The 26,632-nt window shown below is 47.1% G+C and overlaps 1 protein-coding gene across 1 annotated transcript in view; it reads left to right on the top strand.

Moving 5' to 3' along the window:
• plxnb1b (plexin b1b) overlaps positions 1 to 25,013 on the top strand; it is a 37,060-nt gene extending 12,047 nt beyond the window's left edge. Inside the window, 30 exon segments of the mRNA XM_046310282.1 lie at positions 121 to 277; positions 3,069 to 3,177; positions 4,456 to 4,564; positions 5,041 to 6,030; positions 6,477 to 6,611; positions 7,036 to 7,158; positions 7,769 to 7,862; positions 8,487 to 8,653; positions 9,848 to 9,999; positions 10,089 to 10,331; positions 10,447 to 10,623; positions 10,932 to 11,163; positions 12,545 to 12,790; positions 13,153 to 13,293; positions 13,295 to 13,339; positions 15,277 to 15,425; positions 15,749 to 15,849; positions 17,203 to 17,420; positions 17,751 to 17,929; positions 18,044 to 18,110; positions 18,987 to 19,133; positions 19,676 to 19,841; positions 20,149 to 20,252; positions 20,504 to 20,588; positions 20,881 to 21,047; positions 21,175 to 21,335; positions 22,800 to 22,947; positions 23,075 to 23,215; positions 23,528 to 23,602; positions 23,939 to 25,013. Coding sequence (XP_046166238.1) covers positions 121 to 277; positions 3,069 to 3,177; positions 4,456 to 4,564; positions 5,041 to 6,030; positions 6,477 to 6,611; positions 7,036 to 7,158; positions 7,769 to 7,862; positions 8,487 to 8,653; positions 9,848 to 9,999; positions 10,089 to 10,331; positions 10,447 to 10,623; positions 10,932 to 11,163; positions 12,545 to 12,790; positions 13,153 to 13,293; positions 13,295 to 13,339; positions 15,277 to 15,425; positions 15,749 to 15,849; positions 17,203 to 17,420; positions 17,751 to 17,929; positions 18,044 to 18,110; positions 18,987 to 19,133; positions 19,676 to 19,841; positions 20,149 to 20,252; positions 20,504 to 20,588; positions 20,881 to 21,047; positions 21,175 to 21,335; positions 22,800 to 22,947; positions 23,075 to 23,215; positions 23,528 to 23,602; positions 23,939 to 24,043 — 5,133 coding nt within the window. The 3' untranslated portion in view covers positions 24,044 to 25,013.
• The last annotated feature ends 1,619 nt before the right edge of the window (positions 25,014 to 26,632 follow it).

Here is a 26,632-nt window from a genome sequence, read left to right as displayed (position 1 = left end):
CCTTGAGTTCCTGGATTTAGTTGAAATGCAGATCCGCTCTTGCAGAGCCGAGCCAGCTCATTCACACTCTCTCTTTCTCTCTCTCTCACATCCTCCCCCTCTTCTCCCTACCTCCCTTAGATTGCTCTATCAGTCCCGGGCCTGCCCATCCTAGAAGAGGACAACTCGTATGCCTGTTACTTCCATGACACTGAGAGTCCTGCCACCGTCACTGACACGGGCGTCACCTGCCTCTCCCCCGACCCCCACAGGGTGCCAGCTGTGCCCCCTGGACAAGGTGAGTACCAACGGGGTGAGATCAGCATGTACTGGGCATTCAACCTGCATAGCCACACACACACACACACACACACACACACACACACACACACACACACACACACACACACACACACACACACACACACACACACACACACACACACACACACACACACACACACACACACACACACACTGAGTTTCATGAGTTCATTAAAGTGTGTGTGTGTGTGTGTGTGTGTGTGTGTGTGTGTGTGTGTGTGTGTGTGTGTGTGTGTGTGTGTGTGTGTGTGTGTGTGTGTGTGTGTGTGTGTGTGTGTGTGTGTGTGTGTGTGTGTGTGTGTGTGTGTGTGTGTGTGGCTATACAGGCCGATCAGCCTGTAGCGCCACTCTAGGCAGCGACATCCTATGTCCTTGCAGAGCAGATGTGTGTTGCAGCCCAATCCTCTTTGGCTCCCAGTTTACACAGCAGGGGGTAAATCTCCAACTCCGCCGGTCCGGGTAGCAGCTATAACTAATGATTTTAAATTCACGCAACAATTCAGCCTCTTCTATCTTGTTGTCTGGGATAGTCCGCGACGGTTCGGTTGCGTGCTTGGAGCCGTCGATTTGTTTAAGTTAGTCATTTCGGGGGAATTACGGGGATTAACTGTTAACTATCAAGCGCCGATAAAAAAACAAGCATGTATACGCCTGTGGGTAGTTGGACGTTGTCACGTTCGTCGTAGTGGGGAGACCAAGGCGCAGCGTGGTGAGAGTACATTCTGCTTTTAATAAACGAACAACACTTAACAAACTAATACAAAACAACAAAAACGAACGTGAGGCTATGAACAAGGAGTGGTGACACAGGCAGCTATACATAGACAATAACCCACAAAATACCCAATGAATATGGCTACCTAAACATTTCTTGGGGCTGCCTCTCGGGCTTCCGTGCTAGCCGCGTACCTTCATATCGTCGCCGTTCCTCTATTCTCCGGTATTTCTCCTCGTAGTATCGCCGTTCCGCTTTCGCTGTCTCTCTTTCCTCCTCAGGGAGGCGATACTCCCCCGGCTGCGTCCAGGGTCCTGCCCCATCCAATATCTCCTCCCAGGTCCGTCTCTCCATTTAAATGCTGCTCCTCCTTTTCACACTGCTTGGTCCTTGTTTGGTGGGTTATTCGGTCACGTTCGTCGTAGTGAGGAGACCAAGGCGCAGCGTGAAGAGAATACGTTCTGCTTTTAATAAACGAAGAACACTTAGCAAACTAATACAAAACGTAACGTGAGGCTATGAACAACGAGTGCTGACACAGGCAACTATACATAGACAATAACCCACATAATACCAAATTAATATGGCTACCTAAATATGGTCCCCAATCAGAGACAACGATAAACAGCTGCCTCTGATTGAGAACCAATCTAGGCAACCATAGACATATAAAACCCCTAGACATACAAAACTCCCTAGATATATAAAAAACCCTAGACATACAATACCCCCTAGACAATACCAAAACTAAACAAACCACCCTTGTCACACCCTGACCTAACCAAAATAATAAAGAAAACAAAGATAACTAACGTCAGGGCGTGACAGACGTATGCATGTACACACAGGAACTCTTTTCCCCCCCTGTCCTTTCTCCCCTCCCTCCATCCGTCCACTCTTTTTCTCATCCCCCCCCATCTCTCTCTCTCTCCCCTTGGTTCCCATGAACATCTTTCCTGGAGCATGGAGGATTGTTGTGGTTCTCAGGCCGTGAGGGTTAGGTAGTTATGCTCGTCTGCCTGGGGGTATTAGTGAATAGACACACACAGGGGGGCTCCACTGATCCCACATGTATTACAGGGAGATCTGTGTGTGTGTGTGACTGTGTGTGTTTGTATATGGAGTTAGTGTGTGTGTGTGTGTGTGTGTGTGTGTGTGTGTGTGTGTGTGTGTGTGTGTGTGTGTGTGTGTGTGTGTGTGTGTGTGTGTGTGTGTGTGTGTGTGTGTGTGTGTGTGTGTGTGTGTGTGTGATCTGCGGGGGGGTTCAAATGGGGTCTTGGGAGTCCAGCCCTACTCACATAATGTAATCGTGGTTTAGTTCATAGTCTGAACCATTAATTCATTAAGCAGACACTCTTATCCTGGGATTAGAATTAGGAAGATCAGCTTGGTACTTTGAAAATGACTCAAAATTGTATTGAGTGAAGTGATACAATCCAATTGCATTGACCCAGCACCTCAAAAATATTTCCGTGCATGGACTAGTGTGTGTGAGGGAATACACGTCTGCCATATTTACATGCCAGTGTGTGTGTGTCTCTGTCTGTCTGTGTGTAGGCGTGCGAGCGTGTCTGTGTGTGTGCAATCGGTGCGCTTCATACTTCACACACGGTGGGCCCCACAGACCTGAACTCCTCCCTCTGCACTGTTTACGTCTGGGGGCTTTGGGGCTGCAGATGGATTTTATTACAGAGCTCTGTTATGACTCTCCACTTGGCCAAGCGTACTCTCAGGCGCTGTCCCAAATGGCACCCCATTCCCTACATAGTGCACTACTTTTGACCAGTCCCCATAATGCACTGAATAGGTAATAGGGCACTATTTGGGGTCGCAACGTCTCACTCTCACGTTCTCCCCTCCTCACACTGTTTTGAAGACGCGGTCAGACCGACAAGGCCAAGTCTCTGTCTCTCAAATCTTCCCGAACAGAGTAGTTTCAGAACGCTTGGCACGGTGTTCGGGTAGGGATCCTGGTGAAGTGAAACACAATGTTGCCTATGATTTATCGTTGTTGCCTTTTCTCTTTCTCTCCGTTTCGCTCTCTCCTCAGAGTTTGTCACGGTCACCCTGTCCCTGCGCTTCGGTGATGTCGTCGTCACGGCAACAGAGTTCACCTTCTACGACTGTACCGCCGTCAAGCAGCTGTCTGGGAGCGTGCCGTGAGTTGGCCCACCCCTCTCCCTCTTTTTCCTACTCTTGCTCTCTTTTTTCCTCTCTCTCTCTCTCTCTCTCTCTCTCTCTCTCTCTCTCTCTCTCTCTCTCTCTCTCTCTCTCTCTCTCTCTCTCTCTCTCTCTCTCTCTCTCTCTCTCTCTCTCTCTCTCTCTCTCTCGTTTGCCCTTCCTGTCTCCTTTGTCTCTCGCTTTCTGTTTCTCTCTTCATTTCAAAATCAATTTCTGCCCCCTTCAATAGGGGTCTCTCTCTTTCTCTCTATTTTTCTCCCCTTCTTTGCCCATATGGGCTGATTGACCTGGGTCTGTTGGACCTCTGTGCTGAACCGCTTATGGCATCTTCCAATCCCCACGCTCCGTTCCAAACCTATTCTAAACCTATCGTACTCTCCTTTCCCACTCACGCACTCTCAGGAGAACCTGTGGTTCTTATGGCTGCAGACACCTTACCCTTGCCCCCCACATGTGGTGGTCACATGCCTCCTCCTCTCTCTAGTCTGGTTGATATTAAAACCACATCTCAGAGACTTCTCCATATATGGAAGCAGGAAAACTGTCTGCGAGTGAAAGAATACGAGGAGTAGGAGCCATGTTTCTTCAGAGAGAAATTCAACATAACCGTCTTTAGTATTGTCCATCAGGTGTTTTTATCAATCTGTTCATTTTCATTGCAACTTTTTTTGCTTTCTGCGTTGCGTGTTTTTATTCCCTATTGATAGCGATAGTTGCAAACTTCACACGGGTGCAAGACCCTTATTAGCAATGCATTGGATACAGTTGGTGTCAGATGCGGGATATCCGGAGATAGGAGTGCCTTGTCAAGCTCTAATGTCTAGTAATGCCCGTATTCAGTTGGATAGAGGGCACGCTGGACCACAAAAGACTGATAGTATGGGCGACGCCACGGTGAGCACTCTATCAATCTCTATGATGTTAGCACCTACACTCACTCAATTACCCCTCTTTCTCCTCTCGTCTCCTTTCCTTTCCTTGTACATGGTTCAGAGCATTCTGACAAGGAACCAGCGACCGCCACTTTATTCAATTAAATGAATGACCTTTTTTTTTAACCACTCTGGCCCAAGCCTGCTCTCGCTCTTCCTCTCCTTCCTCCCATTGATCTATTTTTCCGTCGTCTCCTTTCATTTTATTTTCTACCCTCCTTTCACTTTCTTTCTCTCTACACCCCTCCCCCCTCTGCTTCTCTCTCTCTCTCGTATCCCAATCCCCATCTCACTCTCTCACTCTCTGCACTGTTCCTCCTCTAGTTGCCGTGGTTGCGTGTTGAGTCGCTGGGGCTGCAACTGGTGTGTCCACCAGCACACCTGTACCCACAAGCCCACCTGTGACAAGGGGGTCATCATCTACAACGAACACGTAAGTCACACACACAGCGACCAATGGTCAGTTAGCCAGAGGTCAAACAGCATGCTATGCGCTTTCTGCTAAAGGAACCGCCAGCCTGGCTATTTTGTCCACTGTCGAGTTTGTCCACCTAATGCACCCTAGTGTAAGGCTGGTTGGGGCCGATCGATTGTAGCCGGTTGAGCGAAAGAAGGTCGCTAATGAGAACACAAACTGTTGGGAGTCATTAATAACTAGACACTCATTTTCTCACGGCTCCTCATGTCCCAAAACAAATGTACATCAGATATAACTAATAATCATCTCCATGTTGCCTGTGTGTCGCCAACCAAATGCATGAGATTTGTCCTCGTTGATGGTAACACTAACAACATTCAGGAGACGTGTTTCACATCCAATTTGGGTTTTTCAGTCAACTTATGAGTTTGTTTATTTCTGTCTCGCCCTCTCCCCCATGTCTTCCCCATTTACCCCCCTCCACCACCCAGTTTAAACTCCCCACCCTGGCTCCTCCCACTACTAAAGCCGTAACTATAACAACGACTTCCCCATCCACAACTGTGGCCCCAACAACTACAGCAGCAACCGCACCCCCAACAACGACAACTACCACAATTACAACAACTATCGCCACGACTACAACAACCGAAGCCCCAACCACCATAGCTACCACGGAGGAGCCTCCGACAACAACCCTGCCTACAACCGTCCCCACAACCACCACCCCAGAGCCGACTACACCGCCCACCACGGCTATGTCGACGGAGGCCCCCACCACTCTTCCCCCTACAACGTTAGTCGAGGCTACAACGCCCAAGCCTGAGACCACCACCAGTGAGAAAGAGGAGCAAACAACCACGGGAGAGCTCTTTGCAGAGGCTGAAAGTGTAAATGAAGGCCCTGTGGTTACCCCCGGTGACATGGAGCTCGCCGCGGAAACCGAGGTGGCGACAGTTATGACCGAAGGCGAGCAGCCGTCCGATGATCTCGCCACCCTAAACCCCCTGGCATTCCCCCCCGAGACATCCCCATTGGAAGTGGTCACCGCGTCCCCCCCTCAGGAACTGGACGAGGCTTTGACTCTGGCCAAGCCCCCCATGGAGGTCCAGCCCACCACTGGCAGCTACCCCTTCCCGACCCCCTTCCCCCTGTGGGAACCGGCCAACTCGGAGCCCACCTTCCACCTAGACCTGACGGGAGCCCACTTCCCTCCCCCACTAGAGCCCCTCCCCCCCACTGAGGCGGAGGGCCAGGGAGCCGAGCCGGACGTGTTCCTCTGGCCCATGGAGGAAGTGGAGGAGGAGACGGAGGGCAAAGCGGCGGAGAACGACACCAGCGTCGCGTTTTCGGCCACCACCGTGCTTTCAGGGGACGGAGAGGCAACTGAGCACTCCCCTTCGGCCTCTGCCTACCCCCGGCTCCTTGACGCCGACTCAGAGCTGGACTACCAGTACGACTCGGCCGACATCTTCCTGCCGGTGAGTTCGAGTTCCCTGGAGCTTCCATGGCCGCCGTGGTCCCAGCTCTTGACTGGACACAGTTCTCTAGAATCCCACTTCTGACACCAATTTCCAGAATCCCCGATGTCTCCTTATCCCCTTGTTATTCCTCACTGTGTTTTGATTTCGTTGTTGACATTGCTTTGGCTTTTGGAAATCGACCTGAAAAAATGGCTGCATCAGCACAAGCTGGAGCAGTTGCTTTTTTGTGAATTTTTTCACATGTTTTATTGTTTGTTAGACCATTCTAATAGTCCGGTATTACATCAAAAAGCCTATAACATCCTTATAACGTCTAACTGTCCATTTCTTATGGGTTGGTGGGATTTTCAGAAATTTGCGGTAGCTTGTGTTGGTTGGAGTGTGTGTGTGTGTGTCCTTGTGAGTGTATGTGTATGTATCTAACATGTGTGTTGGGAATGTAGGGGGACGAGGGGTCCTATGTGAGTTGGGGCTCGTCTGCTTGCCCCTGTGTGGAGAAGGTCAAGGATTCGCCTCTGTTGCCAGTCAGAGTGGAGAGGAAGATCACGCTACTCGCCCGAAACCTCCACCTGTACCAGGTAACACACACACACACACACACACACACACCCCTACTCCGGGTTCTGGGGAAATGACAAAAGTCAGGATTTAATTTAATTTTGGGGACGTTATCTATTAACAAATGCCCCTGTTGACGTTTAAACCTGGCTTGATGTGTGTGTGTGTGTGTGTGTGTGTGTGTGTGTGTGTGTGTGTGTGTGTGTGTGTGTGTGTGTGTGTGTGTGTGTGTGTGTGTGTGTGTGTGTGTGTGTGTGTGTGTGTGTGTGTGTGTGTGTGTGTGTGTGTGTGTGTGTGTGTGTGTGTGTGTGTATGTTGTGTGTGTGTGTGTGTGTGTGTGTGTGCGTGTGTGTGTGTGCGTGTGTGTGTGTGCATGTGTGTGTGTGTGTATGTTGTGTGTGTGCGTGCGTGCGTGTGTGTGTGTGTGCGTGTGTGTGTGTGCAGGACAGAGACCTGGACTACGAGTGTGTGTTGGTGATCGAGGGCCGTACGGTGGTGGTGGATGCCTATGTGGAGATGGACGAGATGAACCCGTCTCTCTTTGACATCACCTGCCAGCTGCACCAGGTCAGACTCCATCCCTCTATCCATACTCACTCACTGCCCGTTTGGATGAAGGTTTAGTCGAATCTTGTCAGTGACTTTAATTATGTCTCTGTTCCAACATCCACACTACATTACCTAGAATGATGAAATATATTGGTGTGGGACTCTGGATTTATCCTTTATGGTTATATGATTTGGTTCAATGCTTTGTTATACTTAAACACTTTAAAGGACCTCTTTGGATACAAGAGTCTTACTACTTTCAAGCGATATCCTCTGGGTCCACATTGTACACTTTGTTGTATGTCTGCTACCCAAAATAAATTTAATTCACTGTGTCAAACGCTGCTGACACTGCAGGCAACTATAGCTGTTTACTTTCTGATCACTGTTATATCCCCCTTTTTATTTTTTCATGAAAATGTTGAAGTTTCTATGGTAACTTTATTGACATTTCTTTGGAAACTTCAATACTCGATCGAATCTCTGTCTGCCTCGCAGATGGCACCCATTTCCCTTTGTAGTGCACTCTAAAGGGAATAGTGCCACTGCAGTACTCTTCCCGTTTCTATGGAAACTGTAGTACTCTTGCAGTTTCTATGGAAACTTTAATGACTAATTCTCGCTGCAGTATTCCTACTCTGCCCCGGCGGAAGAGTACAACGCCATGGTGTACGTGAAGAGGCGGGACACCTTCCACGTGGACAGCGCTCACGACCTGTATGGTGAGCCCCGGCGTTAGAGCACTGAGGAACACCTGCCGCCAGCCCAGACAGCTGTTGTTGCTCTCAGCCATAACAATATAATTTCTATTTTTTTAAACATGTTTTTCTATTTCACTTCTGTATCAAACATATGTGGTCCAGAGAGACCTGGTAGCATGAGTGTGGTGTTTTTTTATCACGCCGTGTCTTCTATTTTTGTACACACACACACACACACACACACACACACACACACACACACACACACACACACACACACACACACACACACACACACACACACACACACACACACACACACACACACACACACACACACACACACACACACACACGCATGCAACCGCGCGCACTCACGGACACACACTCTCTCCCCCAGTGACTGTATTCCTCTTCCACTCACTCTCTAACATCTTTCCCTCACAGACACTCCATCAACTCCAACTCTAAACCCATTCAACACACTGTAAACTCTCACAGACACTCCATCAACTCCAACTCTAAACCCATTCAACACACTGTAAACTCTCACAGACACTCCATCAACTCCAACTCTAAACCCATTCAACACACTGTAAACTCTCTCACACAATCTGTATAACTCTCTCTCGCTGTTCCTCCCAGTGACTCTGTACAACTGTTCAGTGGGGCGTTCAGACTGTAGCCGGTGTCACACGGCGGACCAGAAGTACGGCTGTGTGTGGTGCGGAGGGGGCCAGTCCACCTGTCTCTACGGAGACTCCTGCAGCGAGCCTATCGAACAGACCTGCCCCGCCCCCGTCATTCATGCCGTGAGAATCCCCCCCCCCCCCCCTTGTCAAGAGTTCAATGCTCAGGACTTATTGTTGCTCATTGATTTACACTTAATGACACGTTTTAACACTTGAACTTGAATCCTCCTGTCATTTTAGCTCATCAAGCGTTGTTAAAGATAAGTCAGATGTGATATGGCTGATGTCGACTTCTGGACTAACTAGTTTTCTTAGTTTTTCACAATTTGCTCAGTTTATCGTCACTATAATATTTTATAGTCCTATAGAGACATGAGTAAAGTATAGAGTCGTGAGTCAAATATAGAGACGTGAGTCAAATATAGAGACGTGAGTCAAATATAGAGACGTGAGTCAAATATAGAGACGTGAGTAATATATATACAGACATGAGTAAAGTATAGAGACATGAGTAAAATATAGAGACATGAGTAAAATATAGAGACATGAGTAAAATACACTGCTCAAAAAAATAAAGGGAACACTAAAATAACACATCCTAGATCTGAATGAATGAAATATTCTTATTAAATACTTTTTTCTTTACATAGTTGAATGTGCTGACAACAAAATCACACAAAAATGATCAATGGAAATCAAATGTATCAACCCATGGAGGTCTGGATTTGGAGTCACACTAAAAATTAAAGTGGAAAACCACACTACAAGCTGATCCAACTTTGATGTAATGTCCTTAAAACAAGTCAAAATGAGGCTCAGTAGTGTGTTTGGCCTCCACGTGCCTGTATGACCTGCATACAACACCTGGGCATGCTCCTGATGAGGTGGCGGATGGTCTCCTGAGGGATCTCCTGTGATTGACTTGGAGTTACATTGTGTTGTTTAAGTGTTCCCTTTATTTTTTTGAGCAGTGTATATAGAGACATGAGTAAAATATATAGAGACATGAGTAAAATATATAGAGACATGAGTAAAATATATAGAGACATGAGTAAAATATAAAGAGACATGAGTAAAATATATAGAGACATGAGTAAAATATATAGAGACATGAGTAAAATATATAGAGACATGAGTAAAATATATAGAGACATGAATAATATATATAGAGACATGAGTAATATATATAGACATGAGTAATATATATAGAGACATGAGTAAAATGTAGAGACATGAGTAATATATATAGAGATGTGTAATATATATAGATGTCTTAATACTGTTGAGGCTTATGTTGAAGGATATGTTTGTTAGATCGAGCCCCTGTCAGGTCTGGTGGAGGGGGGAACGGTGGTGACCATCTCTGGGTCCAACCTGGGCCAGAAGGCTGAGGACATTCTCCACTCTGTCAGTGTGGCCGGGGTTTCTTGCTCTGTCATCCCCCACCTCTATGAGGTCTCCTCCAGGTAAGGACTGTGAATGAGAGAGTGTGTGTGAGATATATCCTATTTCTAGCATGCGTCGTCTTCAATCTCTGTGTGTGTGTTTTCTGTAGGATCGTGTGTAAGACTGAAGCCAGCGGGGGAGAGAAGATGGGCCAGGTGTCAGTAGAAGTGAGTGGGGGAGAGTTTGGCCTCTCCAGCCAGAGGTTCAGTTACCAGGACCCCTTTGTGATGGAGGTGTCCCCCCAGAGGGGTCCCATGGCGGGAGGATCATCCCTTACCATCACTGGGAGGAACCTGCTCACGGGACGCCCCTCTGACATCACTGTCACTGTGGGAGGAGTGCCCTGTGTCATGTGAGTGATTATGAAAAACACACACACACACACACACATACACACGGAGCCATTGATACATGATCCTATTTGCAGTATTGTACAACTTCTCGGTTCTCAACTCCTCCCCCCCCAGTTCGTCGGAGGTCCAGGAGGGCAGTGTGGTGTGTGTGACGGGCAGCAGCAATGGGACGGGAGAGCACCGCGTGACGCTTCGCTATGGCGACAGCCAGCGCCACCTCCACGAGTCGGCTTACCGCTACACCCCCAACCCCAACATCACCCAGGCCGCGCCCGCCAAGAGCTTCCTCAGGTGTGTGTGTGTGTGTGTGTGTGTGTGTGTGTGTGTGTGTGTGTGTGTGTGTGTGTGTGTGTGTGTGTGTGTGTGTGTGTGTGTGTGTGTGTGTGTGTGTGTGTGTGTGTGTGTGTGTGTGTGTGTGTGTGTGTGTGTGTGTGTGTGTGTGTGTTTGGCATCACTCCTACATCAAAACTGTGTATTTCAGAAACCTAGAATTGGGTATGACCATATAGTTAGAAGTAGGGGCAAATACCCTTAGATCTCGTCAGCTAGACTGAAACACTTGGAGACACTCAATATTTCCCCTCTCTCTCTCTCTGTAGCGGTGGTCGTCTGGTCTTCGTGTCTGGTCATAACCTGGATGTGGTGCAGGAACCTAGGATGTTGGTGACCCTGTCCCCCTATGAGTCCATCGGCCAGAGGAAGAGAAGGAGGAGGAGGAGGAGTGGAGGCGAAAGGGAGGAAGAGACTGAGGACAAGGTGCTGCTGTTGAGGCATCGCAGGATCGTCCCGGAGCCCCATTGCCCCGGCGACCCCCTATGCTCCATCAAACAGGTGTGTGGATAGGGGAGAGGGTGTGTGGTCATCTTTATGGTATTCGTAGCTGAAACTCTACTCAAAGGAATAACGTTCTGACTGTGTCAGGCTTTCCTCATTCAAGGAAATCCCTATCGCTCTCCTGTCCCTCTCCCCCTCCTGCACCTCTCCCCCCTCTATCCTGGGCAGTGTTGGGATTTACATGAAAAGGTAGTATCACATATTTCTTGCTACATGGGGGGGGGGGTAACTTATGTTACAATATGACTTTGTATGAAACACAATCTGAAAACCTCTATGTTTATTTGACTGTCGGAAGTAGCGAGGCGAGCCACACACATCTCTACCAGAGATGGGCTACTAACGTCTTCTAATCTTCAACCCAATCAGAAGCATCTTGGTCAAAACGTTGATTTCCTAAATGGCGTAAAGCCTGATTTATTCACTGCTGCGTTTATGTCCGAATTTTTGCAGAACATTTGCGGTACATATCATACGAACTAGGACACACCCATAGCGTGGCCCCTCCGTGACACAAGACAATCTTTTATGCACACGTGAAATGAAGGCTAAGCACTGTTGTAGTATTCCTCCATTTTACGAGGCGGGGGGGGGGGCGGCTCACCTTTCTTACCTGTCAACCATCGATAATTCCATGTACCCTCTTTTGGTTTGATAGAAAACAAGTTGTCCCAATTGATGGCCTAATCCACAACACTGCAGCCGTACAGTATGTGCCAGCGCACCGATCGAGAAGCGCAAAAGCCTGTGTCTATGGAATGCGCGATGATCATGTAAATGAATACTAAATGAGTAGTATTTGCCGAATCATTTCATGATTGTGGATCATTTGGAAATGGGAAATTGTTTTCAGAGGGTCTGCCGTCAGAAGTTCCGGTGGGAGTCTTGATTTCTTTTTTCATTCTTTTTTTCACTATAAAGAGAAAATCCCTTTAGTCTAAACTTATGTCATCCTATGAAATGGATGACAGGTCGTAAGGCCAAACCTAATAGAAGCTTAACCTCTGTACAGATTTTCTTTTCCTTCCAGTGCGACTTTTGGGTAGCTAGACGGCACACTTGCCACTAGATGGTGAAGCCAAGATACTTGTGCTCCTATTACAGAAGGGATCGATGGCAATCAGAGGTGTGCCCTCTATCTCCAAACAAGCTTTCTCTGCTCGCTCGAAAACTAAATGAGGAAACAAGTTGAGATCATGGATCATGGAAGCAGCACGCCCCCAGTGGGGAAATATTTTCTTAGAGTAACATAAAGGTAGCACACGTGTTACTTAAAAAAGTAACTGTAATAATATTACAATATTTTTAAAGTCCCTTGTTATAGTACATTTTTACTCATTAAAGTAATCGGATTACTGTAAATGCGTTACCCCCTCAGTACATAGAGCGCTGCGAGGTGAACTCCTCCAGTCTGATCCTGTGTCGGAGCCCGGCGGTGGGGCCCTCGGTGTGGGGCTCGCGGGTTGATGTGGCCTTCCTCCTGGACAACCTGCGCTTCCCGTTTGGTGCCGTCAGCCCCCAGGGGGCCTTCAGCTACGAGCCCAACCCTGTGCTGCACCCACTCAACCAGCAGGAGCCCCTCAAGCCCTACCGCTACAACCCAGGAAGCTTCATTCAGCTGGAGGTTAGCATTAGCCGCTACCTACTCTCAACTTGTGAAATTAGCTGTGGGAGGCTAGACAGCTTTCAGGCTAACAGCATGTACAGTTGACAGCTGAAGGTTAGCATCATCTGCTAGCTAGTACTATAAATCCAAGGCAAAGGTATAGAATGTAAAGATTCTTATTGTTTTATGGAAGTCAGAAATCAAACTTTCATCCTGCCCCCCCCCTGGCTGGAGATGAGGAGAAGGCTAGACCCCTATGAGAGATGGGGGGGAAATAGAGGAATATTCCAAAGATGAGGCTAGGAATGCACAAGTCTTGATTCAAGCGCGATGCTCAACGTGGTAATATCTTCTCTCTCTCCCCCCCCCCCCCTCTATAGGGTGAGAACTTGGACCTGGCCATCTCTAAGGAGGAGGTGGTGGTACTGGTGGGGGAGGGTGTGTGCGCTGTGAAGACCCTCACCAGGAACCACCTGTACTGCGAGCCCCCGCCCCAGCAGCCCGTCCCGGGACCCCCCCAACGGCGGCAGGAAGCGCGAGGGCGCCGACACGCTGCCCGAGTTCACTGCAAGTCCACCTTATGTGCTCCACTACTGCCGTTTCCATTCCTAGGCTCACTTTTGTTCCAAACAGACAGATGATCACACGTTTCAAAACGCATTGTCCCAAAGACTGACATTTCCCCAAAACACATTTCAATACACAAGATCGATAAGAGAGTCAATTACAACACACTAATGCTCTTTTCACACTACTGTGCTGACCAAAACTGTAGTGTGCTGGCTTGAATTATTTTCACTCTGTCTTTTCCAACATGGTTTCATCAACTTTGGCGGATGCAGGTGTAACCAGGCCAGCCCAGTACAGTTCCACTTGGCTCAGTTTGTCCCTCTAGTGTGAATCAGACACAGGTTGACACACAAGGGTGCATCTCAGTAGTCTCAATCAGACTTCCTAACCCCATTAGAGGCAAACTAACTGCCCCAGCTTGTACACGTTCTATATGGAACATAAATATAAACGCAACATGTAAAGTGTTGCTCCCGTGTTTCATGAGCTGAAATAGAACATCCCAGAAAATGTCCAAGCTCATTTCGCTCAGATTTGGTGCACAAATGTATTTATATCCTTGTTAGTGAGCATTTATCCTTTGCCAAGATAACCCATCCACCTGACAGGTGTGGCATGTCAAGAAGCTGATTAAACACAGGTGCACCTTGTGCTGGAGACAATAAATAGCCACTCCAGAATGTGCCGTTTTGTCACAACACAATAACACAGTTGTCTCCAGTTTTGAGGGAGCATGCAGTTGGAATGCTGACTGCAAGAAGGTCCACCAGAGCTGTTGCCAGAGAATTGAATGTTAATTTATCTACCTTAAGCTCCCTCCAATGTTGTTTTAGAGAATTTGTTTGTACATCCAACCAGCCTCACAACAGCAGACCACGTGTAACCACGCCAGCCCAGGTCCTCCACATCCAGCTTCTTCACCTGCTTGATTGTCTGAGACCGGCCACTAGGACAGCACATGAAACTGTGGGTTTGCACAACCAATGAATTTCTGCACAAACTGTCAGAAACTCTCTCAGGGAAGCTCATCTGCGTGCTCGTCATCCTCACTAGGGTCTTGACCTGATTGCAGTTCGACTTCAATGGGCAAATGCTCACCTTCGATGGCCACTGGCATGCTGGAGATAAGTGTGCTCTTCACAGATGAATCACAGTTTCAACTGTACTGGGCAGATGGCTGACAGCGTGTATGGCGTCGTGTGGGCGAGCGGTTTGCTGATGTCAAAGTTGTGAACTGAGTGCCCCATGGTGGCGGTGGGGTTGAGGTATGGGCAGGCATAAGCTACGAACACAATTGTATTTTATCGATGGCAATTGGAATGCACAGAGACACACCGTGATGAGATCCTGAGGCCCATTGTTGTGCCATTCATCCTCCACCATCACCTTATCGTTTACATTTAAGTGATTTAGCAGACGCTCTTATCCAGAGCGTCACTATACATCTACACATTCACATTATATATAACTCACTGTACTATCAGTGTCAATTTCTTACGTTTCAGCATATTAATGCACGGCCCCATGTCGCAAGGATCTGTACACAATTCCTGGAAGCTTAAAATATCCAGTTCTTCCATGGCCTGTATACTCACCAGACATGTCACCTCATTGAGCATGTTTGGGATGCTCTGGAGCGACTTATACAACAGCATGTTCCAGTTCCTGCCAATAACCAGCAACTTCACAAAGCCATTGAAGAAGAGTGAACTGTAACTCAGTAAAATCTTTTGAAATTGTTGCATTTATATTTTTGTTCAGTGTCGCTCCATAGCTGATGTGTGTGTGTGTGTGTGTGTGTGTGTGTGTGTGTGTGTGTGTGTGTGTGTGTGTGTGTGTGTGTGTGTGTGTGTGTGTGTGTGTGTGTGTGTGTGTGTGTGTGTGTGTGTGTGTGTGTGTGTGTGTGTGTGTGTGTGTGTGTGTTTGTTTTCCAGGTCCACATGGGCAACCTGAACTTCTCCCTGGGCAGGGTGCAGTATGACACCCTCAGTCTGTCCACCTTCCCCCTCGAGGCCCAGATAGGGGTGGGCGTGGGGGCCTCTATTGTAGCCCTCATCGTCCTCATCATAGTCCTCATCTACAGGTACGTGGGGTAGGGGTATGTGGGTGCAAGCATTTGCATTTGTTTACGTAAACTTTTTGTGATTTGAGCTATGAGTGTAATTCTAATGTGTGTCTGTCTGTATGTGTGTGCGCTCTCTCTCGCTCTCTTTGTCTGTCTGTCTGTCTGTCTGTCTGTCTGTCTGTCTGTCTGTCTGTCTGTCTGTCTGTCTGTCTGTCTGTCTGTCTGTCTGTCTGTCTGTCTGTCTGTCTGTCTGTCTGTCTGTCTGTCTGTCTGTCTGTCTGTCTGTCTGTCTGTCTGTCTGTCTGTCTGTCTGTCTGTCTGTCTGTCTGTCTGTCTGTCAGGAGGAAGAGTAAGCAGGCTCTGAGGGACTACAAGAAAGTACAGATCCAGTTGGAGAACCTGGAGACCAGTGTGAGAGACCGGTGCAAGAAAGAGTTCACAGGTCAGACCCTAACACTATGACTAACACTCAGCGTTAGAGGGTGAGAGACAGAGCGAGAGAGGGTGAGAGACAGAGCGAGAGAGGGTGAGAGACAGAGCGAGAGAGGGTGAGAGACAGAGCGAGAGAGGGTGAGAGACAGAGCGAGAGAGGGTGAGAGACAGAGAGAGAGAGAGGGTGAGAGACAGAGAGAGAGAGAGGGTGAGAGACAGAGAGAGAGGGTGAGAGACAGAGTGAGAGAGGGTGAGAGACAGAGTGAGAGAGGGTGAGAGACAGAGAGAGAGGGTGAGAGACAGAGAGAGAGAGGGTGAGAGACAGAGAGAGAGAGGGTGAGAGACAGAGCGAGAGAGGGTGAGATACAGAGCGAGAGAGGGTGAGAGACCTAGCGAGAGAGGGTGAGAGACAGAGAGAGAGAGGGTGAGAGACAGAGCGAGAGAGGGTGAGAGACAGAGCGAGAGAGGGTGAGAGACAGAGCGAGAGAGGGTGAAAGGAAGTGACAGGAAAAAACATTGTTGTCCACAACAAAGTGTGGAATCTTGGCGATATGGCCAAAAGGTCATCAAGATATTTTTCACATTTATGAAGGTATTTCACAGTATTTTTTTGGACAATAAATGTTCTAAATATGCTTTATGAGTAGTTCATGACCCCTAGGGTGGAAACACATTAATTATTATTTTTCAATGGGGCTTTATTCATTCTGATTTGTTTTATTGTTCAATCCAACTTCAACCAACAATTATGTTGAGCATTTTCAAAAAATCGAGGCCTAATTAATTGGTGAACTGTTGGAATCATGGAAATAGAGTGATTATTCTAGTGCTATAGTTGGAATATAGTGAGGTACTTGAGGGACAGGGGCCGGGCTTAGTGTAGTGAAGTGTATGGGGAAGCAGCATGCAGGAGAAGAGGGAGAGATATGACTCGAGTAGCAAATGGAGTAAACTATCAAAATGGACATTACACGCGCCAGAGTGGCGTATCACCTTTAACAATTACAATACTGTTATAGAAGGTAATGTAAAAACCCCAAACCGTTCCGTGCATCAATACCGGTACATGGTCAAATACGGTATACCAGCTCTAAATGACATTAAAAAACATGAGACGAGCTTCCTGAGGGAGGTTTCTCAAGGCTATGGGAGGGGGAGGGGGGGTGACCCTTTCTGTCCAATGATATATTGTCCAGAAATTACATCTGTTCATTTAGGTGACCGCTTTTGGCTTAAAAGCCAAAAGTTCTTTATACTCTCTAAGGGGCCCTTTTTCTCCACTGACTTTCACACAACCATTTATGTGTTGCAAGGAAGGTCATACTCTCTTAACCTTTGAACCCCTGACCCCCCTCCCCCACAGACCTGATGACGGAGATGATGGACATGTCCAGTGACCTGGTGGGCTCAGGCATTCCCTTCCTGGACTACCGGCGCTACGCCGAGCGGATTTTCTTCCCGGGCCACCGCGAGTCGCCCCTGCGGAGGGATCTGGACGTGCAGGAGTGTCGACGGGCCACGGTGGAGCAGGGCCTGGTGCAGCTCTCCAACCTGCTCAACAGCAAACTCTTCCTCACCAAGGTAGGGGGACGGTGATGCAGTGATGATGATTGGCAGTTCTTACCACGTTCGTGGACTCGTGAAAGTTTAAGACAAGTGGTTTTGAAGGAAAGCAGGCAAGGTGCAATGACCGCAATGAAGAACATTGGTAGCTGACCTAGAAAGACTTAGGCCAGGATTTTAATTGTGTAGTATATGGCTGTATAAGAGAACCATCCTCTTCTTCTTGAATACACCAGACTCCTCTCGTTGAAATATTACGGGAGAGTATTCAATTTCATATTTGGTGGTCTCTTGCTCCCTTTTTCTTTTTTTCCCCATAACTCCCTCTTCCTCCATCCCTTCCCCTAGTTCATCCATACTCTGGAGAGCCAGCGGACATTCTCGCCCCGGGACCGGGCCTACGTGGCATCTCTCCTGACGGTGGCGCTGCACGGTAAACTGGAGTACTTCACCGACATCCTCAAGACCCTCCTCAATGATCTAGTGGAGCAGTACGTGGCCAAGAACCCAAAACTCATGCTGCGAAGGTAAGATAGGAAGAGGTGTGTGGGTCAGGGGGTGGGGTGGGATTGTGTGTGTCTGTGTGTGTGTGTGTGCTCCATCGACCTGTAACTGATTTTTAACATGGCGTCATTTTGCAGAACGGAGACAGTGGTGGAGAAGCTGCTGACCAACTGGATGTCCATCTGCCTTTACGCTTTCCTCAGGGTGAGTCGGCCCACATGAATTACTGTCACACAAAGAGGAGGAAATGATGGCCCCATTCCACAGGCAGCCCCATTCATATTTTCTTTGCCACTAATTGGTTTCTATGACAGATGAGATCTTTTTTTGCCAATAATTGCGCAAATTGGGCTGCCTGTGTAAACGCAGCCAAGTGGACAGAAATGATGGCCCCGTTCTTTAGAAGTGCATTGTTGTGCACCGTCTTCCTCCCTTCCTTGATGTAATCACAGACGAGACACAATTGGACAGAAATAAAGTGTCTCCACCTGGCTCCACCAGGCTTTCACCTGTCCACTCATTTCTAATCCGTGATTACGTGGAAGGAAGGATTCGCTTTAGAGGAATTCGAACGGGGCCTTTATCTATATCTTACCTGGGTCAAAATACCTTGTAGCATTAGCATTTATTAGCGTAAACATAATCACTGTATGCCGTGTCCTTGTCTTTTCCCAGGACAGTGATTGTTAGCATGATGCTAATTGTTTACCTGATCGTTAGCATGGTTTGCTTGATGCTAATTGTTTACCTGATCGTTAGCATGGTTTGCTTGATGCTAATTGTTTACCTGATCGTTAGCATGGTTTGCTTGATGCTAATTGTTTACCTGATCGTTAGCATGGTTTGCTTGATGCTAATTGTTTACCTGATCGTTAGCATGGTTTGCTTGATGCTAATTGTTTACCTGATCGTTAGCATGGTTTGCTTGATGCTAATTGTTTACCTGATCGTTAGCATGGTTTGCTTGATGCTAATTGTTTACCTGATCGTTAGCATGGTTTGCTTGATGCTAATTGTTTACCTGATCGTTAGCATGGTTTGCTTGATGCTAGTTGTTTAACTGTTGTTGTTTCTCCCTAGGATTCTGCAGGTGAGTCCCTGTACATGTTGTTCAGGGCTATCAAGCACCAGGTGGACAAGGGGCCGGTGGACGCGGTGACGGGAAAAGCAAAGTACACGCTCAACGACAACCGCCTGCTCCGAGAAGACGTGGAGTACAAGACCCTGGTGAGGATGCACACACTCAGGGGGTTCAGACACACACTCACACGGACTCAAAGACACAAACATGTTCAGACACACACACACTCAGGGGTTCAGACACACACACACACACACACACACTCAGGGGTTCACACACACACACACACACACACACACACACACACACACACACACACACACACACACACACACACACACACACACACACACACACACACACACACACACACACACACACACACACACACACACACACACAGGGTTTCTGACACACACTCAGGGATTCAGACACACACTCAGGGATTCAGACACACTCACATGGACTCAAAGACACAAACATGTTTGGACACACACACACATTCAAGGGTTCAGACACACACTCAAACAGGTGCGCACACATGTCCACGCAATCTAACCACACACACGTTTTTTTCTTCTTCAGTGAAAGCAAGAGATCGATAAATAGATTATATATACATCCAAGAAAGTGCTTTGTGAGTGATTTTGAAAGCTCATCCTCGCTCTCTTTCCTCCCCCTCTCCCAGACCCTGAACGTGTTGATGCAGGGTGGGGGGGTGAACGAGACCCAGCCGCTGCCCTCCAAGGTGCTGGACATAGACACCATCACCCAGGTGAAGGAGAAACTCCTGGACCAGGTCTACAAGGGCACCTCCTTCTCCCACCGGCCACACACAGACTCCCTAGACCTGGGTGAGAAGCACTCACACACACACACACACACGCTCGCTCGCTCGCACACTCACATACACACACACACAAACTCTCTCTCCCTCTCTCTCTCACACACACACACACTCTCACACATACACACACTCTCTCTCTCTCTCTCTCTCTCTCTCTCTCTCTCTCTCTCACACACACAACGATGCGCATGCACACACACACAGCCTCTTTTCTATCTCTCTTTTAACATAATTTTAGTGTTCTATAATATAGTGTTCTATTTTAATTCTGTCTATAGCCCTGTCTAACAGTGTGTGTGTGTTTTATCTTTCAGAGTGGAGGTCCGGTGTAGCTGGTCATTTGATCCTGTCTGATGAAGACCTGACATCTGTTGTCCAGGGCAACTGGAAGCGCCTCAATACACTACAACACTACAAGGTCTGCACCCACACACATTCATGGAGCCTTCCTAACGCTTCATACAGAGTTTGTAACACGTAAAGTATTTATAGAGCCTTTATAAAGCATTCATAATGGCTTTAAGATTTAACATTCATGTTTCTAAGCCTTTACGTAACGGTGTATCACTTCGTTAACCCTTCATAAGCATTCATAAGCCTTCATAGTGCATACACTAACCGTTTGAGAGATTTATAACAGTTGTTGTTGTTGTTATTTTTGTGTGTTAGGTTCCAGATGGTGCGACAGTGGCTTTGGTCCCGCGCCACAGCAAACACATCCACCACGACAATCATGATTATGTAGCAGGGGAAAGTGAGTTCCGCTTGCATTTTAGTTCCCCTCTCTCTCTCTCTGGGAAATGTCTCGTTGTTCTTCTACAGTGCACAGCCAAACTAGCTATATGTCCAGTTTCTTCCACTAAGTTTCTGTAGAATAAGTGTCAGTGTATCTCGTCTTGTGAAAGGCCACTAGGCTGAAACGTTGACTCCGATGTTCACTTTTGTGGACAAGGAATAAAAGATACAAGATAAGCATTTTTATTTGATTCTTTCTAATGTTCTTTCTCAACCCTTCTCCTTTCTCCTCTCCCCCCGCCCTCATTCAGAGACACCCATGCTGGAGGACGCGGACGAAGGCGGGGTGAGGCTGTGGCACCTGGTCAAGGCCAGTGAGGAGCCCGAACTACCCAAGCACCGCCGGGGCAGCGTGAGGGAGAGGGAGAGGGCCAAGGCTATACCAGAGATCTACCTCACACGCCTGCTCTCTATGAAGGTAGATACTGGATGCACACATACACACTAAGAATCAGGAGAAGAGCCAGATACTGTAGACACACACACTTCCACCCACTTTCAAACCCTAACCTTTTCCCCATCTCCCCATCTCCCTCCCTCCACAGGGAACTCTGCAGAAGTTTGTAGACGACCTGTTCACTGTGATCCTGTCTACCAGTCGTCCTGTTCCACTGGCCGTCAAGTACTTCTTTGACCTGCTGGACGACCAGGCGCAACACCACGCCATCACTGACCCCGAGACCATCCACATCTGGAAGACCAACAGGTACACACACACACACCGATGCAGACACACATTTCACGTACGCACATAGATTCAATCACACGCATATGCACACACACTTATCCCGATGCCGTCCACATCTGGAAAATCAACATGTGTGTCTTTGTGAATCTGTGTGTGTGCATACGTGTGTATATGTTTGTATGTGGTCTGGTGATATATGTGTATATATATGTATATATATATGTATATGTATATATGTAAACTGACTTTCAGCATGCATATAGAGGGCACTAAACTTGTACTGCACTGACTCAGATGACTGATAAATGGTTCTAAGAAATGGATAATAAGATGATAGTTGGAGCTGTAGTTTTAGATTTCAGTGCAGCCTTTGTTATTAATAATAAATTGTTATTGAAGTAACTCACTTGCTTTGGCTTTACATCACATGGTTGGGAAGTTATTTATCCAATAGAACCCAGAGAGTGTTCTTCAATAGAAGCGCTTCTCTATCATCAGAAATATACAGTGCGGTGTCCCACAGGGCAGCTGCCTTGAGCCGTCACTCTTCTCTATTTTTATGAATGATTTGACACTGTTCTTACACAACGCTAGTATGGCTATGTATGTGGATGAACCAAAGCCAGTGAGCTCACTGAAATTCCAGTATGTATCAGAATGGGTGATTTAATAATAAACTTGTCTTAAATGCATCTAAAAACATTGTATTTGGTTCAAAACATTCTCTGAGACCTAAACCTCAGCTGGAGTTGTACATAAAGGGTGTGACCATTGAGCAAGTTGAGGAATCTACACTTCTAGGTCTATGTCTGTTTATAAATATGTTTTTACACAAAAATCAATTGTATTAGTTGTTCAGGCTCTGGTCTTGTCCCGTTTTGATTACTGTCTGGTAATATGATCAAGTGCAGCAAAAAAAGACCTAGCAAAGCTGTAGGTGGCTCAAAACGGAGCAGCACGCCTTGCCCTTAACTGCACATACAGAAATAACATCAACAATATGCATGCCAGTCTTTCCCGGTTGAGGGTTGACGAGATGCTAACTGCTTCTCCTAGTTATGAGAAATGTCACTGTGATGACAATTCCAGATTGTCTGCATAATCAAATCAAATTCAGCTCAGACACCCCATATATACCCCACAAGACATTCCACCAGGGGTCTCTTCACAGTCCCCGAGTCCAAAATGAATTCACGCAATGCACAGTACTACACAGAGCCATGATCGCACGGAACTCCCATCTCCAAGTATTCAAGCAAACATCAAAATGTCCTTTTAAAAAATGGATTAAACATCTCATGGAACGGCGGGACGATGAGTGGACACACAGATACACAGACTATTTTTTGTTGTGTTTGTATATTGTTGTATAGAGTAACTACTGCTTCTGTAAAAGCTCATGGGGATCCAAATAAACAAATATATATGTAACCATGTGAACATGGCAATAACAGTTCTGTAACGCTGGTTCCCTGCCTCCAGTTTGCCCCTGAGGTTCTGGATCAACATTGTGAAGAACCCCCAGTTCATCTTTGACGTTCAGCCCTCGGACCACGTGGACGCTGTGCTGACGGTCATCTCCCAGACATTCATGGACTCCTGCACCACCGCTGAGCACAAGCTGGGCAGAGTGAGAGAGACAGACAGGGAGGGACGGGACCAAGGGACAGGGTGGGATGAGAGGACTATTGGAGGATGTGATATTTTTTTCTCTAAACTGGTTCTCTCTCTCTCTTTCCCTCCGCCTCTCTCTCCAGGATTCACCAATCAACAAACTGCTGTATGCCCGTGACATCCCCCGTTACAAGCAGATGGTGGAAAGGTACTACGCTGACATCAGACAGACCATCTCTGCCAGTGATCAGGAGATGAACTCAGCTCTAGCAGAGCTGTCCAGGGTGAGTCTTTTAACTTCAGTTTATTTGTTCAGTAAACACTGTATTGTTCCTTTTTAAAGGGAGAGTTCGCCCAAAAGCCATCTTCGCAAAAGTGATCTCCCATCAAAGTTTTTGCTCTGTACTGAAAGTGCTCCATCTTGAAAACATGACTGCTGACGGTTTGAGTTAACTATCCCTTTAAGCTGTTCTTTGCCCTATCGTTAATTGAACTTTATATTAGCACATTTTCAATTCAATTTCAGTTCATCTTTGAAAAGATGTGCTTATTATTTATTTGGAATGACATGAAAATATGTTTTGTCCCCCAACCAGAATTACTCAGGAGAGTTGAATTACCTTGTCGCCCTGCACGAGTTGTACAAGTACATCAACAAATACTATGACCAGGTGAGTTTTCATTCAGTCGCTTGTCTGGTTGGATGGAAGAACACATCATAGTTGTCTTTGGTTTACCTTGCACCTGCTCTAAACTGGATTTGTGTTCCTCCCTCTCTCCTTCCCTCTCTCACTCCTTCCCTCCCTCTCTCCTTCCCACCCTCCCTCCTTCCCTCCATCTCTCATTTCATCCCTCTCTCACTCCACTCCTCTCTTTCTCTCCATCCCTCTTTCTCTCTCACTCCATCTCTCTCTCCATCCGCCTATCACTCTACCATCCTCCATCACACTCCACCGTTCTCCATCTACCTTCATCCCTTTCCCTCTCTCCACCCCTCCCTCTCTCAGATCATCGGGGCCCTAGAGGAGGACAGCATGGCCCAGAAAATGCAGCTGGGCTACAGGCTCCAGCAGGTCGCTGCAGCCGTGGAGAACAAAGTCACCGACTTGTGACAGCAGAACCACCGACCGAGACCACACCGGCGAGGGGGACCACATTAAGAGACGCACACACTGTGAGGTTACCCACTAGAGTGGGGGAGGGAAACGCAGAGGGAGGAGCAAAAAGTCCGACCCCTTTTCCACATTAAGGGCCAATGGGTGACTGGTGTTTACACATAAACACTCTCCTTTTGTGTGTGTGTGTGGGGGGGGGGGGGGGATTGGGCTGCTGGACACATGAAGCCCTCTAGAGATGGTGGTGGACACAAACACTTCTCTCACTCTCCACTGTGGAAAAAAGCAGGAGGGAAAGGGAGACATACAGACCAGGAGCCTTTGTTTGTATGTCCCACCCGTTCAACCGTCAGCCCTGAGTTGGACCACGTTGTGGCATCTGCGTCTGTCTCTCTTCTAGAACTCTCTGTGGAAGTAGGAGAATTGTAAGAAAGGGCTTGGGAGATCTGGATGTTATCCGGACGCTATCCGGACATTACGTGACGTGTCAATGGAAACGTGCTGAAGTCAAAAACCCTGTAGTCTCATATGAATGAATGAAAGAAGTCGTGTTATATGTATCCAAATGGTGGTTCCAGTGGAAGCTGGATGGAGAGTGAGTGTGAGAGAGAGATGGAAAGGACTCACCGGTCACCGGTTTTGCTTGATGGTATGACGTGAACCCAATGGGAAACTCTGGGTGGATGAAATGGAAAAGGGTACTTCCCATGCCTTGTGCTTGTGTCGTTGCATAATGAGAGGTTGTATGTCTGTCCATCTCCCTCTTTAAATGTACATGCGTGCAAGGGTAAACTGTTTTGGTTTACATGCCCCGCCCACTGACACCATTGTTTTCTATAATTGAGATGTACAGTACCAGACAAAAGTTTGGACACACCTACTCATTCAAAGGGTTTTTCTTTATTTTCACAGTTTTCTACATTGTAGAGTAATAGTGAAGACATCAAAACTATGAAATAACACATATGGAATCATGTAGTAACCAAAAAAGTGTTAAACAAATCAAGAAATTCTGATTTTAGATTCTTCAAAGTAGCCACCCATTGCCTTGATAATGCAGCTTTGCACACTCTTGGCATTCTCTTAGCCAGCTTAATGAGGAATGCTTTTCCTACAGTCTTGAAGGAGTTCGCACATATGCTGAGGACTTGTTGGCTGCTTTTCCTTCACTCTGCGGTCCACCTCATCTCAAACCAACTCAACTGGGTTGAGGTCGGGTGATTGTGGAGGCCAGGTGATCTGATGCAGCACTCCTTCACTCTCCTTGGTCAAATAGCCCTTATACAGCCTGGAGGTGTGTTTTGGGTCATTGTCCTGTTGAAAAACAAATGATAGTCCCACTAAGAGCAAACCAGATGGGATGGTGTATTGCTGCCGAATACTGTGGTAGCCATACTGGTTAAGTGTGCCTTGAACTCTAAATAAATTACAGACAGTGTCATCAGCAAAGCACCATCACCTCCTCCTCCATGCTTCACGGTGGGAACCACACATGCAGAGATAATCCATTCACCTTCTCTGTGTCTCACAAAGACACAGTGGCTGTTTTTGGAGTCATCAGAACAAAGGATAGATTTCCACCAGTCTAATGTCCATTGCACGTGTATCTTGGCCTAAGCAAGTCTTCTTCTTATTGGTGTCCTTTAGTAGTGGTTTCTTTGCAGCAATTTGACCATAAAGGCCTGATTCACGTAGTCTCTGCTGAACAGTTGATGTTGAGATGTGTCTGTTACTTGAACTCTGTGAAGCATTTATTTGGGCTGCAATTTCTGAGGCTGGTAACTCTAATGAACATATTGTCTGCAGCAGAGGTAACTCTGGGTCTTCCTTTCCTGTGGTGGTCCTCATGTGAGCCAGTTTCATCATTCCCCTTGATGGTTTTGTGACCTGCACTTGAAGAACTTCAAAGTTCTTGAAATGTTCTGCATTAACTGACCTTCATGTCTAAATAACATAATGATGGACTGTCATGTCTCTTTGCTTATTTGAGCTGTTCTTTTCATAATATTGACTTGGCATTACACCAAATAGGGTTATCTTCGTATACCACCCCTACCCTGTCACAACAACTAATTGGCTCAAATCAAATTTTATTTGTCACATAAGCATGGTTGTTAGCAGATGTTAATGAGAGTGTAGCAAAATGCTTATGCTTCTAGTTCCGACAGTGCAGTAATATCTAACAATTCCCCAACAACTACCTAATACACACAAATCTAAAGGGGTGAATGAGAATATGCACATGTAAGTAGATGGATGAGCGATGGCCGAGGGTCATTGGGCAAGGTGCAATAGATGGTATAAAACGCAGTATATACAAGTGATGTGATTCGTGTAAGACATGTAAACATTATTAAAGTGGCATTATTTAAAGTGGCCTTGTGTAAAGTAACTAGTGATCCATTTATTAAAGTGGCCAGTGAATAGGTGATGCGTTGTGCAGACCGCACCACCCTCTGGAGGGCCTTGTAGTTGAAGGAGGTGCAGTTGCCATTCCAGGCTGTGATACAGCCCGACAGGATGTTCTTGATTGTGCATCTGTATAAGTTTGTCAGTTTTACAGATGCACAATCGAGAGCATCCTGT

This window comes from Oncorhynchus gorbuscha, linkage group LG18, assembly GCF_021184085.1.
Source record: "Oncorhynchus gorbuscha isolate QuinsamMale2020 ecotype Even-year linkage group LG18, OgorEven_v1.0, whole genome shotgun sequence".
Classification (NCBI taxonomy): domain Eukaryota; kingdom Metazoa; phylum Chordata; class Actinopteri; order Salmoniformes; family Salmonidae; genus Oncorhynchus; species Oncorhynchus gorbuscha.
The sequence above is the reverse complement of the archived record's forward strand: the minus strand, read 5'-3'. Positions and strand labels throughout refer to the sequence as shown.